We start from the raw sequence: 15,243 nt of genomic DNA, 5'->3' as shown, positions 1-15,243 counted from the left end.
TCATGGTACCCATGAAGGCACAACAACAACTCTGAACATGAGATAGCTAACAGGGCTTTGGTGATGCAAGAAGTCTGCAACAGCAGATCAGGTGGAGGAGGTGATGGCTTGTAACCAAATGTCTGTGAAGCCAGAATAAGGCTGCAGGAGGTCCTCAGAACCCAGTTGTCTGGGATTTCTCAGTCATTGGACTACTAAGGCCAAGGTTCTGTCAAGGACCGTGTGTTTGTTGGCTTGCACCTGCATTTCCACGTCAAACAAACCCATGCACAGGTATCTCTCGATTAACCCTGGAAGTAGATATGCCAAACGATCAAGAGACAATCTGCCATGAACCTCCCTCAAAAAGCAGGAGAACAGAGTTAAAGGCTGTCCAGACAGGTTCTTCCAGCAAACATTCACAGAAAGCCCTCACAGACTTTAGGCCCTCCAGGTACATTTGTTGGTTCCTCCACCATCTGATCCTCTACTCATCACCAGGTGGAAACAGCATGACATATAATTTACTCGATTTAACTTTATTGTATGTGGATCATTTAAGTACCAAACCCTGAAGTTGGACTGAATGAACTGGACTTGAGACTTTGTCTCAAAGATGATCTACTGTCATGACTATAGTTTCACACTAGATGAGGGTTCCAAATGTTGAGACATGAGTTCCTGTGTAAGGTCATGGGTGGAGTTTGTTGTGGCTCTCACAGGTGGTTGAAGAGACTGAGGGAGACTCCAAACATCATGTGGATCACACCCAGGATAACCGACATTTTCATCTTAAAGGAGTTGAGGAAGGTCAGCTTGTTGGTCGCCAGGTTCCAGATCTGCAGAGACACAAGAAGTCCAAATGCTGAGAACAGCCACTGCTGTTCTGTCTCACAACATATGTGACAGGAACCCTCTGGGGCTTCCAGAGGAACCCTGGACTAATGGCTCCTCCACTTTTAATTCTTTTCTTTTCTTTGGTGAATCACAAAGACTCTGACAAGCTGCTGATCTTCAAGTTCCCACAAACTCCAACAATCTAACATCCTCACTGTGTGTGTATGTGTGTGTGTGTGTGTGTGCGCGCGCATGTGTGTGCATGTGTATGTGTATACGTGTGTGTGTGTGCGTGTGTATATGTGTGTATGTACATGTGCGTGTGTGTGCGCGCGCGAGTGTGCATGTGTGTATGCGCACAGTAACTAGTAATGACTTCATGACTTTTTTTGCTAATAAAATTTTAACTATTAGAGAAAAAATTACTCATAACCATCCCAAAGACATATCGTTATCTTTGGCTGCTTTCAGTGATGCCGGTATTTGGTTAGACTCTTTCTCTCCGATTGTTCTGTCTGAGTTATTTTCATTAGTTACTTCCTCCAAACCATCAACATGTTATTAGACCCCATTCCTACCAGGCTGCTCAAGGAAGCCCTACCATTATTTAATGCTTCGATCTAAATATGATCAATCTATCTTTATTAGTTGGCTATGTACCACAGGCTTTTAAGGTGGCAGTAATTAAACCATTACTAAAAAGCCATCACTTGACCCAGCTATTTTAGCTAAGATAGGCCAATCTCCAACCTTCCTTTTCTCTCAAAAATTCTTGAAAGGGTAGTTGTAAAACAGCTAACTGATCATCTGCAGAGGAATGGTCTATTTGAAGAGTTTCAGTCAGGTTTTAGAATTCATCATAGTACAGAAACAGCATTAGTGAAGGTTACAAATGATCTTCTTATGGCCTCAGACAGTGGACTCATCTCTGTGCTTGTTCTGTTAGACCTCAGTGCTGCTTTTGATACTGTTGACCATAAAATTTTATTACAGAGATTAGAGCATGCCATAGGTATTAAAGGCACTGCGCTGCGGTGGTTTGAATCATATTTATCTAGTAGATTACAATTTGTTCATGTAAATGGGGAATCTTCTTCACACACTAAGGTTAATTATGGAGTTCGACAAGGTTCTGTGCTAGGACCAATTTTATTCACTTTATACATGCTTCCTTTAGGCAGTATTATTAGAAAGCATTGCTTAAATTTTCATTGTTACACAGATGATACCCAGCTTTATCTATCCATGAAGCCAGAGGACACACACCAATTAGCTAAACTGCAGGATTGTCTTACAGACATAAAGACATGGATGACCTCTAATTTCCTGCTTTTAAACTCAGATAAAACTGAAGTTATTGTACTTGGCCCCACAAATCTTAGAAACATGGTGTCTAACCAGATCCTTACTCTGGATGGCATTACCCTGACCTCTAGTAATACTGTGAGAAATCTTGGAGTCATTTTTGATCAGGATATGTCATTCAATGAGCATATTAAACAAATATGTAGGACTGCTTTTTTGCATTTGCGCAATATCTCTAAAATTAGAAAGGTCTTGTCTCAGAGTGATGCTTAAAAACTAATTCATGCATTTATTTCCTCTAGGCTGGACTATTGTAATTCATTATTATCAGGTTGTCCTAAAAGTTCCCTGAAAACTCTTCAGTTAAAGCTCTTCATTGGCGTCCTGTTAATTCTAGAATAGAATTTAAAATTCTTCTTCTTACTTATAAGGTTTTGAATAATCAGGTCCCATCTTATCTTAGGGACCTCAGGCTTACTTGTAGTTCCTAGGGTTTGTAAGAGTAGAATGGGAGGCAGAGCCTTCAGCTTTCAGGCTCCTCTCCTCTGGAACCAGCTCCCAATTTGGATCAGGGAGACAGACACCCTCTCTACTTTTAAGATTAGGCTTAAAACTTTCCTTTTTGCTAAAGCTTATAGTTAGGGCTGGAACAGGTGACCCTGAACCATCCCTTAGTTATGCTGCTATAGACTTAGACTGCTGGGGGGTTCCCATGATGCACTGAGTGTTTCTTTCTCTTTTTGCTCTGTATGCACCACTCTGCATTTAATCATTAGTGATTGATCTCTGCTCCCCTTCACACCATGTCTTTTTCCTGGTTCTCTCCCTCAGCCCCAACCAGTCCCAGCAGAAGACTGCCCCTCCCTGAGCCTGGTTCTGCTGGAGGTTTCTTCCTGTTAAAAGGGAGTTTTTCCTTCCCACTGTCGCCAAGTGCTTGCTCACAGGGGGTCGTTTTGACCGTTGGGGTTTTTCCGTAATTATTGTATGGCTTTGCCTTACAATATAAAGCGCCTTGGGGCAACTGTTTGTTGTGATTTGGTGCTATATAAATAAAATTGATTTGATTTGATTTGATGTGTGCGAGTGTGTGTGTACGTGTGTGCTTGTGTGTGTATGTGTATGTATGTGCACGTGTGTGTATGTGTGCATGTGCGTGTTAGTGTGTGTGCGCACGTCTGTGTATATGCGTGTGTGTGTGCAAATGTGTGCATATGTGTGCGCACGTATGTGCGTGTGTGTGTATGTGTGCATGTGTGTATGTGCACGTGGGTGTGTGCGTGGGTGTGTGCGAATGTGTGTATGCATGTATAGGTGTGTGTGTGCGGTGTGTGCATGTGCGTATGTGTGTATGTGTGCGCGAATGTATGTATGCGTGTGTATGTATGCACGTATGTGTGCATGTGTGTATGTGTGCGTGTGTGTGCAAATGTGTATATGTGTGCGTTTGTGTGCATGTATGTATCGGTGTGTGTGTGTGTGTGTGCGCAAGTGTATGTGTGTGCGTGTGTGTATGTGTGCACGCGTATGTGTGCATATGTATGTGCGTGTGTGTATGTGCGTACGTGTGTGTATGTGCGTAGATGTGTGTATGTGTGTGTCTGTGTGTGCGCATGTGTGGGTATGTGCGTGTGTGTGCATATGTGTGTGTGTGTCTATGTGTGTGTGTCTGTGCTTGTGTGTCTCTGTGTGTGTGTCTAGGTATATGTGTGTGTGTGTGCGTGTATGTCTACGTATGTGTGCGTGTGTATGTGCACGCGCGTGTGTGTGCACTCAATGAATTATAGGTTAGCATATTGTCTGAATTCAAACGTGGGCTTTAAATGTTTTTTTAATTACTGGTTTTAGGTTGAGGCAGTACAGTGGATTCGTGGTTAGCTGCTAACACTTAGGATCACAGACACAGAAAGCTCACAATACTAACCTAACTAAACAAATTGTCCCTAAAACACACACTAAGTTTACAACATACAATTGGTCCCCTGGTACCTACCTAACCAGGACGAAAGCCTAAGCTATCTTCTGAGGAGTGCCGGGCAAGAACTAGCTTTAAAAGCAAACATCAGCGAGCACAAGGCCCTGACTCGCTAACCCCTGACAGGGATGGATTCCCCACCCAGGATTTCCTCGAAAACAAAAAGGCAAAACAACAAACGAGTGGCCAAAGGAAAGATGACAAAGTCAATCTAGCCAGCACACTCCCTGGTCTAACCAGAAGGACCAAACCAAAGTGAGACTTACCTGACAGCTAACAAAAAACAACAGCACCTCAATTTACCTCCAAATTAACAAACTTAACATGGGAAAACTGAAAACCCTAACCCAAGTGCAACAAATCCCAGACCAGCCCCCAATATGTTACACCCTGGCTCTTGGAGTGCAACATAAAGGAAGACAAAATCAACTAAAAAGTTTAACAAATTTATTGTAATGAAAATCTAGAGGATTTAACAATAAACATAATGGGGAAAAAGAGGAAGAGGATTGGAACTGCTGCTGTTTTGCTGTGAGAGCGAGAGGGCGGGTTCAAGGTGCACTTTTATAAGCTCCAGGACTCTACAGGCTGGAAAACCTGGAAACTGGAGCAAACAATTACTCTCCCACATCACAACTGTTATCGCACAGGAAGAAGGTCATGGCTTCGATTCCCACTGGTGCTCTTTCTGTGTGTAGGGCCTTTCCTCTCTTTATTTTCTCAGTCATGACGTGAGTTAGGCTGACGTAGAAACGGCCCAGCATGCGACGTGTTGCATACGACTGGAACCTGTGCTAAACTGTTTAGACCTGGATTTATTAAATGTCCAGAGTCACAATACTTCAGACAATGTGTACATGAGGACAAAACTATCAGCCCCCCCATGAAATTTAACGTTGTCTTCCAAATGCTTTTTTAACAGAAGGAATTTCATTTATTGAATTTCACAACTTGCTTGATGACAGTCAATATGGGTTCAGAGCGAAAAGGTCCACTGCTTTGGCTTTGTGCAATGCAATCAAAGAGATCAATAAACATGTAGACCAAAGGGAATTAGTACAACCCCTGGCAAAAATTATGGAATCACTGGCCTCGGAGGATGTTCATTCAGTTGTTTAATTTTGTAGAAAAAAAGCAGATCACAGACATGACACAAAACTAAAGTCATTTCAAATGGCAACTTTCTGGCTTTAAGAAACACTATAAGAAATCAGGAAAAAAAATTGTGGCAGTCAGTAACGGTTACTTTTTTAGACCAAGCAGAGGAAAAAAATATGGAATCACTCAATTCTGAGGAAAAAATTATGGAATCATGAAAAACAAAAGAACGCTCCAACACATCACTATTATTTTGTTGCACCACCTCTGGCTTTTATAACAGCTTGCAGTCTCTGAGGCATGGACTTAATGAGTGACAAACAGTACTCTTTATCAATCTGGCTCCAACTTTCTCTGATTGCTGTTGCCAGATCAGCTTTGCAGGTTGGAGCCTTGTCATGGACCATTTTCTTCAACTTCCAAGATTTTCAATTGGATTAAGATCCGGACTATTTGCAGGCCATGACATTGACCCTATGTGTCTTTTGCAAGGAATGTTTTCACAGTTTTTGCTCTATGGCAAGATGCATTATCATCTTGAGAAATGATTTCATCATCCCCAGACATCCTTTCAATTGATGGGATAAGAAAAGTGTCCAAAATATCAACGTAAACTTGTGCATTTATTGATGATGTAATGACAGCCATCTCCCCAGTGCCTTTACCTGACATGCAGCCCCATATCATCAATGACTGTGGAAATTTACATGTTCTCTTCAGGCAGTCATCTTTATAAATCTCATTGGAACGGCACTGTTGTGTGGGCCGCTGAAGAGGAGGTACTGCTGGCCCACCACCACCAGATGGCGCCCTGCTTGGAGTGCGGGCTCCAAGCACGAGAGGGCGTTGGAGCCGCTGGAGGTGACAGCTGTCATCAATCAAACACCAGCTGTCACCCATCACCACCACTATAAAGACCGGACTGCAACTCCACCTCCTCGCCGAGAAATCGTTTACCATACAGGTAATTTTCTCTGCTGACTTAAACTTTGAGTATTAGTCTGATCTCTTTTTGCAGCCGTTTTCCTGTGGTAGTGCCTTATCTGCGGAGTTGGCGTTTGGTGTGGACTGCGACGGCTTCGCCTCACACCCCACTCAGATAAGTGGTTAACTCAGGAGCTGCACGAGTGTGTGATTGGAGGTGGAGGTTCTCCCTCCTTAACTGAACACAGACTGTGGGATTACTGAGTGTGCGGACTCACACTCATCCAGAACTGTTTCTGTTTTCTGCCAGCAGTATCGGGTCTGACTGCTGAAGACAGTGGCCACCTGGGGCACAGGGCTTGGCGGCTCCGGTGTTCTTCAGGTCCGTTGGTGGTGAGGCTTGTGTGGGTTCCGGCTTCTCTCTCATCGGACGTCTCCTATCTTCGAGCCTGCCACACGTCACCTTTTGTTGGATTGATATAACACATATTTGTATCTGTCTGTATCACGTTGTGCACCTTCACAACATTAAATTGTTACTTTTTGGCTATTCCATTGACCCTTCATTAACGCCCCCTGTTGTGGGTCCGTGTCACGACACTTCCCCAACAGGATTTCTCGGCCAGCGTCATGGATCCCGAGGGGCGTCAACTCGAGCCTGAATGGCCAATGGAAGAGCAAGGTGCACAGGCACCAGCAGGAGGCGTGTTAGGGGAGCTGAAGCAAATACTGACCGCTTTCACTGCTCGGTTGGATCTGGTCACCGAGCAGAACGTTATCCTCAGTCGGAGGATGGAGGCTCTCACCGCCAGGGTGGAGGCGCGCGATCAAGGTGCTGCTGCAGCACCTCCTCCTGCTGATCCTTTGTCAGACACAAACGTTCCACTGGTCGTTCAACGACCCACCCCACCATCCCCTGAAGCATACATAAGCCCTCCGGAGCCGTACGGAGGTGTGTTGAGACGTGCGCGGACTTCCTGATGCAGTGCTCGCTCGTCTTTGCACAGCGTCCCGTCATGTATGCGTCAGACGCTAGCCGGGTGGCTTATGTCATCAATTTGCTTCGAGGAGAGGCATGCGCCTGGGCTACGGCGCTCTGGGAGCAGAACTCACGGCTCCTAACGTCATACGCTGGGTTTGTAAGGGAGTTCAAACAGGTTTTTGATCATCCAAACAGGCAAGACTGCTTCGGGCATGCTACTGTCAAAGCGACAGGAGCGCCGGAGTGCAGCCGAGTATGCAGTCGACTTCCGCATCGCGGCTGCGAGGTCCGGCTGGAATACCGTTGCACTCCGCGCCGCCTTCATAAACGGACTGTCTCCGGTCCTGAAGGAGCACCTGCTGGCTAAGGAGGAACCGCAGGATTTTGACGGGCTTGTCGTCCTGGTTATACGCTTAGACAACCGGTTAGAGGAACACCGTCGGGAGCAGGGCGGGGGGCGTGACCGGGCACGGGCCGTCCCTCTTCCTTCCGGGTCCGAAAGGGTGCCGTCGTCCCCACGCTCCACAGCCAGAGGGCCCCGTGTGGCTACAGCTCCCCCTGCTGACGAAGCTATGGACACGAGCAGGGCCAAAATAAAATCAAAGGACAGACAAGAGAGGCAGGCCCGCGGGGAGTGTTTTTTCTGTGGGTCTAACAGTCATATACAGAGGAACTGTCCCAAACGGTCAAACTACAACGCCCGTCCTTAGAAACTGGGCTAAGGGTGGGCCATAACACGCACGCGGGGGAACCCCGAAAATCAGCACGAATCCCAGTCACAATCCTTTGTGAGGATTTAACCCTTCACACCCCAGCACTTATAGACACGGGGTCAGAAGGGAATCTGCTGGACAGCAGATGGGCAAAGGAAGTAGGGCTCCCTATGGTGGCTCTGCCTTCCCCTGTGAAGGTATGAGCACTAGATGGCACTCTTCTTCCATTAATCACACACCAGACACAGCCAGTGACTTTGGTGGTGTCTGGGAATCACAGGGAGGAGATAGTGTTTTTTGTAACACCTTCTACCTCCCGAGTGATTTTGGGTTTTCCATGGGGGTTGAAACACAATCCCCGGATTGATTGGCCGTCTGGGGTGTGACGCAGTGGAGCGAAACCTGCCACCGGGAGTGTTTAGGATCCTCGGTTCCACCCGGTGTGAGATAGCTAAGGAGGAGGTCAAAGTCCCGCCCAATCTGACGGCGGTGCCATGTGAGTACCACGATCTTGCTGACGTCTTCAGCAAAGATCTGGCACTCGCCCTTCCCCCGCACCGACCATACGATTGTGCCATCGATTTGATTCCGGGCGTTGAGTACCGTCCAGCAGGCTGTACAACGTCTCACGTCCGGAACGCAAATCAATGGAGACCTACATCCGGGACTCGTTAGCTGCCGGGTTTGATCCGGAACTCCCACCTCCCGATGGTGCTGGTTTCTTTTTTGTGGGAAAAAGGACGGCGGGACTCCGTCCATGCATCGATTACAGAGGGCTGAACGACATTACGGTTCGCAACCGATACCCGTTACCTCTGTTGGATTTGGTGTTCACGCCCCTGTATGGAGCCCAAATATTTACCAAACTTGATCTTAGGAATGCGTACCACCTGGTTCGGATCCGGAAGGGAGACGAGTGGAAGACGGCATTTAACACCCCCTTAGGTCTCTTTGAGTACCTGGTCATGCCGTTTGGCCTCACAAACGCCCCCGTGACGTTCCAAGCTTTGGTTAACGACGTCTTGCGGGACTTCCTGCACCAGTTTGTCTTCGTGTATCTAGACAACATCCTCATCTTTTCTCCGGACCCTGAGACTCATGTCAAGCATGTACGTCAGGTCCTACAGTGGTTGTTGGAGAACCGGCTGTTTGTGAAGGGTGAGAAGTGCGAGTTCCACCGCACTTCTTTGTCCTTCCGGGGTTCATAATCTCCTCCCACTCCGTCGCCCCTGATCCGGCCAAGGTTGCGGCGGTGAGAGACTGGCCCCACCCAACAAGCCGTAGGAAACAGCAACAGTTCCTCGGCTTTTGCAAATTTCTACAGGAGGTTCATTAAGGGCTACAGTCAGGTAGTTAGCCCCCTGACAGCCCTGACCTCCACTAAAGTCCCCTTCACCTGGTCGGTTCGGTGCGAAGCCGCATTTAGGGAGTTGAAACGCCGGTTCTCGACTGCGCCAGTTCTGGTGCAGCCCGATCCTACTCGCCAGTTCACAGTGGAAGTGGATGCCTCTGACTCAGGGATAGGAGCCGTGCTGTCCCAGAGCGGGGAGTCCGATAAGGTCCTCCACTCTTGTGCCTATTTTTCCCGCAGGTTGACCCCGGCTGAGAGGAATTATGACGTCGGCAATCGGGAACTCTTGGCGGTGAAGGAGGCTCTTGAAGTGTGGAGACATCTGTTGGAGGGAGCGACGGTGCCCTTCACGGTTTTCACGGACCATCGGAACCTGGAGTACATCCGGACCGCCAAGCGGTTGAACCCCAGGCAAGCCCGCTGGTCACTGTTCTTCGGGCGCTTTGACTTCCAGATTACGTACCACCCCGGGACCAAGAACTAACGGTCGGATGCACTGTCCCGGGTGCATGAAGAGGAAGTTAGGGACGAGCTGTCAGACCCTCCAGAAACCATCATCCCCGAGTCCACTGTTGTGGCCACCCTCACCTGGGACGTGGAGAAGACCGTGCGGGAGGCCCTGGCACGGAACCCGGACCCGGGGACCAGCCCGAAGAACAAGCTGTACGTCCCACCAGAGGCCAGAGCTGCGGTTTTGGACTTCTGCCATGGGTCCAAACTCTCCTGTCATCCTGGAGTGCGTAGGACCATGGCAGTAGTCCAGCAGCGCTTCTGGTGGGCGTCTATGGAAGCCGACGTCCGGGACTACGTCCAGGCCTGCACCACCTGCGCCAGGGGCAAAGCAGACCACAAGAGGACCTCAGGACTCCTCCGACCCCTACCGGTGCCTCATCGCCCCTGGTCCCACATCGACCTGGACTTTGTCATGGGCCTCCCGCCGTCCCAGGGCCACACCACCATCTTGACGATAGTGGACCGGTTCTCCAAGGCGGCCCACTTCGTGGCCCTCCCGAAGCTCCCTACGGCCCAGGAGACAGCAGACCTCCTAGTCCACCACGTCATGCGTCTGCATGGGATACCAGCGGACATCGTCTCAGACCGTGGCCCTCAGTTCTCCTCTCAGGTCTGGAGGAGTTTTTGCAAGGAACTGGGGGCCACCGTGAGTCTCTCGTCCGGGTATCACCCCCAGACAAACGGACAGGCAGAGCGGGCCAACCAGGAGTTGGATCAGGCCCTCCATTGCGTTTACCTCCGCGCACCCGACGGCCTGGAGTACCCATCTGGCCTGGATCGAGTACGCCCACAACAGCCAAGTGTCATCTGCCACCGGCCTCTCCCCGTTCGAGGTGTGTTTGGGGTATCAGCCCCCATTGTTCCCGCTTGTGGAGGGTGAGGTCGGTGTGCCCTCGGTCCAGGCCCACCTCAGGAGGTGCCGCCGGGTGTGGCGGACCGCCCGTTCTGCCCTGTTGAAGGCCCGGACGAGGGCCAAGGCCCATGCAGACCGCCGGCGTTCCCTGGCCCCTGCATACCAGCCTGGGCAGGAGGTATGGTTATCAACAAAGGACATCCCCCTTCAAGTGGAGTCACACAAACTGAAGGACAGATATATCGGACCCTTTCCCATCACCAAGGTCCTCAGCCCGGCCGCAGTGAAGCTACGTCTGCCAGCTTCACTGCGATCCATCCTGTTTTCCACGTGTCCCGGATCAAACCATACCACACCTCACTGCTCTGCACCCCTGGACCTGCACCACCTCCTGCCCGGATCATCGACGGGGAGCCGGCGTGGACCGTGCGTCGGCTTCTGGACGTCCGTCGCAAGGGTCGGGGCTTCCAGTATCTGGTGGACTGGGAGGGGTATGGTCCCGAGGAACGCTCCTGGGTGAAAAGGAGCTTCATCCTGGACCCGGCCCTCCTGGCCGACTTCTATGCCCGGCACCCGGATAAGCCTGGTCGGGCGCCCGTTGAGGGGGGGGGTCCTGTTGTGTGGGCCGCTGAAGAGGAGGTACTGCTGGCCCACCACCACGAGATGGCGCCCTGCTTGGAGTGCAGGCTCCAAGCACGAGAGGGCGTCGGAGCCGCTGGAGGTGACAGCTGTCATCAATCAACACCAGCTGTCACCCATCACCACCACTATAAGACCGGACTGCAACTCCATCTCCTCGCCGAGAAATCGTCTACCATACAGGTAATTTTCTCTGTTGACTTAAACTTTGAGTATTAGTCTGATCTCTTTTTGCAGCCGTTTTCCTGTGGTGTGCCTTATCTGCGGAGTTGGCGTTTGGTGTGGACTGCGACGGCTTCGCCTCACACCCCACTCAGATAAGTGGTTAACTCAGGAGCTGCACGAGTGTGTGATTGGAGGTGGAGGTTCTCCCTCCTTAACTGAACACAGACTGTGGGATTACTGAGTGTGCGGACTCACACTCATCCAGAACTGTTTCTGTTTTCTGCCAGCAGTACCGGGTCTGACTGCTGAAGACAGTGGCCACCTGGGGCGCAGGGCTTGGCGGCTCCGGTGTTCTTCAGGTCCGTTGGTGGTGAGGCTTGTGTGGGTTCCGGCTTCTCTCTCATCGGACGTCTCCTATCTTCGAGCCTGCCACACGTCACCTTTTGTTGGATTGATATAACACATATTTGTATCTGTCTGTATCACGTTGTGCACCTTCACAGCATTAAATTGTTACTTTTTGGCTATTCCATTGTCCCTTCATTAACGCCCCCTGTTGTGGGTCCGTGTCACGACACTTCCCCAACAGGCACCAAACAAAAGTTCCAGCATCATCACCTTGCCCAATGCAGATTCGAGATTCATCACTGAATATGACTTTCATCCAGTCATCCACAGTCCACGATTGCTTTTCCTTAGCCCATTGTAACCTTGTTTTTTCTGTTCAGGTGTTAATGATGGCTTTCGTTTAGCTTTTCTGTATGTAAATCCCATTTCCTGTAGGCGGTTTCTTACAGTTCGGTCACAGACGTTGACTCCAGTTTCCTCCATTCGTTCTTCATTTGTTTTGTTGTGCATTTCGATTTTTGAGACATACTGCTTTAAGTTTTCTGTCTTGACGCTTTGATGTCTTCCTTGGTCTACCAGTATGTTTGCCTTTAACAACCTTCCCATGTTGTTTGTATTTGGTCCAGAGTTTAGACACAGCTGACTGTGAACAACCAACATCTTTTCCAAGATTGCGTGATGATTTACCCTCTTTTAAGAGTTTGATAATCCTCTCCTTTGTTTCAACTGACATCTCTCTTGTTGGAGCCATGATTCATGTCAGTCCACTTGGTGCAACAGCTCTCCAAGGTGTGATCACTCCTTTTTAGATGCAGACTAATGAGCAGATCTGATTTGATGCAGGTGTTAGTTTTGGGGATGAAAATTTACAGGGTGATTCCATAATTTATTCCTCAGAATTGAGTGAGTCCATATTTTTTTTCCCTCTGCTTGGTCTAAAAAAGTAACCATTACTGACTGCCACAATTATTTTTCCTGATTTCTTATAGTGTTTCTTAAAGCCAGAAAGTTGCCATTTGAAATGACTTTAGTTTTGTGTTGTGTCTGTGATCTGCTTTTTTTCTACAAAATTAAACAACTGAATGAACATCCTCCGAGGCCGGTGATTCCATAATTATTGCCAGGGGTTGTAACAGGTCTATTTGTTGACTTAAAAAAGGTTTTTGACCCACTCAATCATAACATATTATTAAAAAGTTGGAACTTTATGGGATTAGAGGAGTGGCTCTGAACTGGATTAAAAGCTATTTGCAAAACCAGAAGCAGTTTGTTAAAATTGGGGACTGCTGTTCTACATATCTGGACATTGTTTGTGGGATTCCCCAGGGCTCTGTGCTGGGGCCAAAATTATTTATTTTATATATTAATGATTTATGTAAATTATCCAATGTGTTTAAAGCAGTTCTCTTTGCTGATGACACAAAGCTGTTTTGTTCTGGAGAGAATTTGCACCAATTATTGTTTGATTTGAGAGCTGAAATGATAAAGCTGAAGAGTTGTTTGACATGAACAAATTGCCATTAAATTGGTCAAAACTAAAATGATGTTATTTGGAAATTATAAACTGGATGTACAAATACAGTTAAATATACTTGGGGTAAATATAGATTGTGTCAAGGAAAATAAGTTGTTAGGTGTGATTATTGATTATAAAATTAACTGAAAAGCTCATATTCATCATATTCAAAAGTAAGTTTCTAAAAGTACTGCAATATTGAATAAGGCAAAGTATATTCTAGGTAGTAAATCACTACATACTTTGTATTGTCCATTGATTGCACCTTATTTGACATACTGTGCTGAAGTTTGGGGTAATAACTATAAAACTACATTACAATCATTATTCATCCTTCAAAAAAAGAGCATTAAGAATAATTCATAATTCAGGGTTTCGGGATCATACCAATCCGTTGTTTATTAAATCAAAGATATTAAAACTTTATGATATGATTTCATTTAAGTCTGTTCGGTTGATGCATAAAGCAAGAAATAAACAATTACCTCTCAGAATTCAAGAATATTTTACGCTGAGAGAAGGAATGTATAATTTAAGGGGTACGTTTTATTTTAAAATTGCGTGCGCTAGGACGACTAGGAGGTGCTTCTGTGTCTCCATTTGTGGCTCAAAAAAATTGAATAATTTACCGGAGGAACTTAAGCAATGTCCAGATATTAACCGGTTCAAACATTTATACAAACAAATGGTATTTTCTAGATATGTATTAGATTAATATGGTTGAGCTGTGTTATATGTAGATGCTGTTGTACTGGAACCTTCGTTTTTTTTTTTTTTTTTGTGAGTTGTCTGGAGAAATATTTGACTTCTTTTATCTGTAACTATGTGCTGCTGTGTTCAGATTGTGTCGGATATAAATGTCTATGAACAGGCATATATGCCTGTTTGATGGATTTTATACAGGAGGGTAGGAGTGGAAAAGCGTTGCTTCTGCCTACGCCGTTAGGCACCATGTATTTGGTTATTTTCTTATATTTCTTTTCGTTTTTGACTTTTCTGTTATGAGTTTGGTTATTTGTATATGAGTGAATTTCTGTTATGCATGGGTGTCTAATAAATTATTATTATTATTATTATTATTATTATTATTATTATTATTATTATTATTATTATTATTATTATTATTATTATTATTATTATTATTATTATTATTATTATTATTATATTAAAGGAATTTTCAACTCAGCATTTCTAAACATCCGAGTCTTATTTTGGATGTTTACATTATTTTACTTTGCACACAGAAACAAAATTATTTCACAAAAAACAAAAAGTACCAGCATCAAAATGATTAGTTGAGTTTCCTGCAGTCCTTTGTTGTAGTTTAACGTCTCAGACATCTCCTGAGAAATTCCAGCCCATTCTTGTTTGGAGAATCTCTCAAGTTCCGGCGAAATATCAACATAAAACCAGACCAACAGCTACCCCCACCAAAAAAACAAACAAACAAACAAAAAAAACAAAAACAAAAGAAAGACACCAGAATTCAAAGAAAGGAAAAGAGTTGAAAGTGCTCACAGTGCTCAAATGCACCTGTCGAAAACTGAAGGGGGAGTCATATATATATATATATATATATATATATATATATATATATATATATATATATATATATATATTATATATATATATATATGGCTGTATCAAGGACTCCATCCTGACTACAGACCGTGTACCACAGATTGTCAGGTCAGAGTCCTTGATGCGGTGCACTATGTCCAAAAACTACGTTTTACCACATTTAAATATACTCAACAAAAATATAAACGCAACACTTTTGGTTTGCTCCCATTTTGTATGAGATGAACTCAAAGATGTAAAACTTTTTCCACATACACAATATCACCATTTCCCTCAAATATTGTTCACAAACCAGTCTAAATCTGTGATAGTGAGCACTTCTCCGTTGCTGAGATAATCCATCCCACCTCACAGGTGTGCCATATCAGGATGCTGATTAGACACCATGATTAGTGCACAGGTGTGCCTTAGACTGCCCACAATAAAAGGCCACTCTGAAAGGTGCAGTTTTGTTTTATTGGGGGGGA

At 46.2% G+C, this 15,243-nt stretch overlaps 1 protein-coding gene across 1 annotated transcript in view; it reads right to left on the bottom strand.

The window, feature by feature from the left end:
* The window catches only part of LOC117531557 (V-type proton ATPase 116 kDa subunit a-like), a 140,074-nt gene that overhangs the window by 100,916 nt on the left and 23,915 nt on the right, over positions 1–15,243 (bottom strand). The window contains 1 exon segment of the mRNA XM_034194678.1: positions 700–818. Coding sequence (XP_034050569.1) covers positions 700–818 — 119 coding nt within the window.

The sequence above is a fragment of the Thalassophryne amazonica genome, chromosome 18 (genome assembly GCF_902500255.1).
Source record: "Thalassophryne amazonica chromosome 18, fThaAma1.1, whole genome shotgun sequence".
Taxonomy (NCBI): Eukaryota; Metazoa; Chordata; class Actinopteri; order Batrachoidiformes; family Batrachoididae; genus Thalassophryne; species Thalassophryne amazonica.
This window is presented reverse-complemented; position numbering and strand designations above follow the sequence as displayed.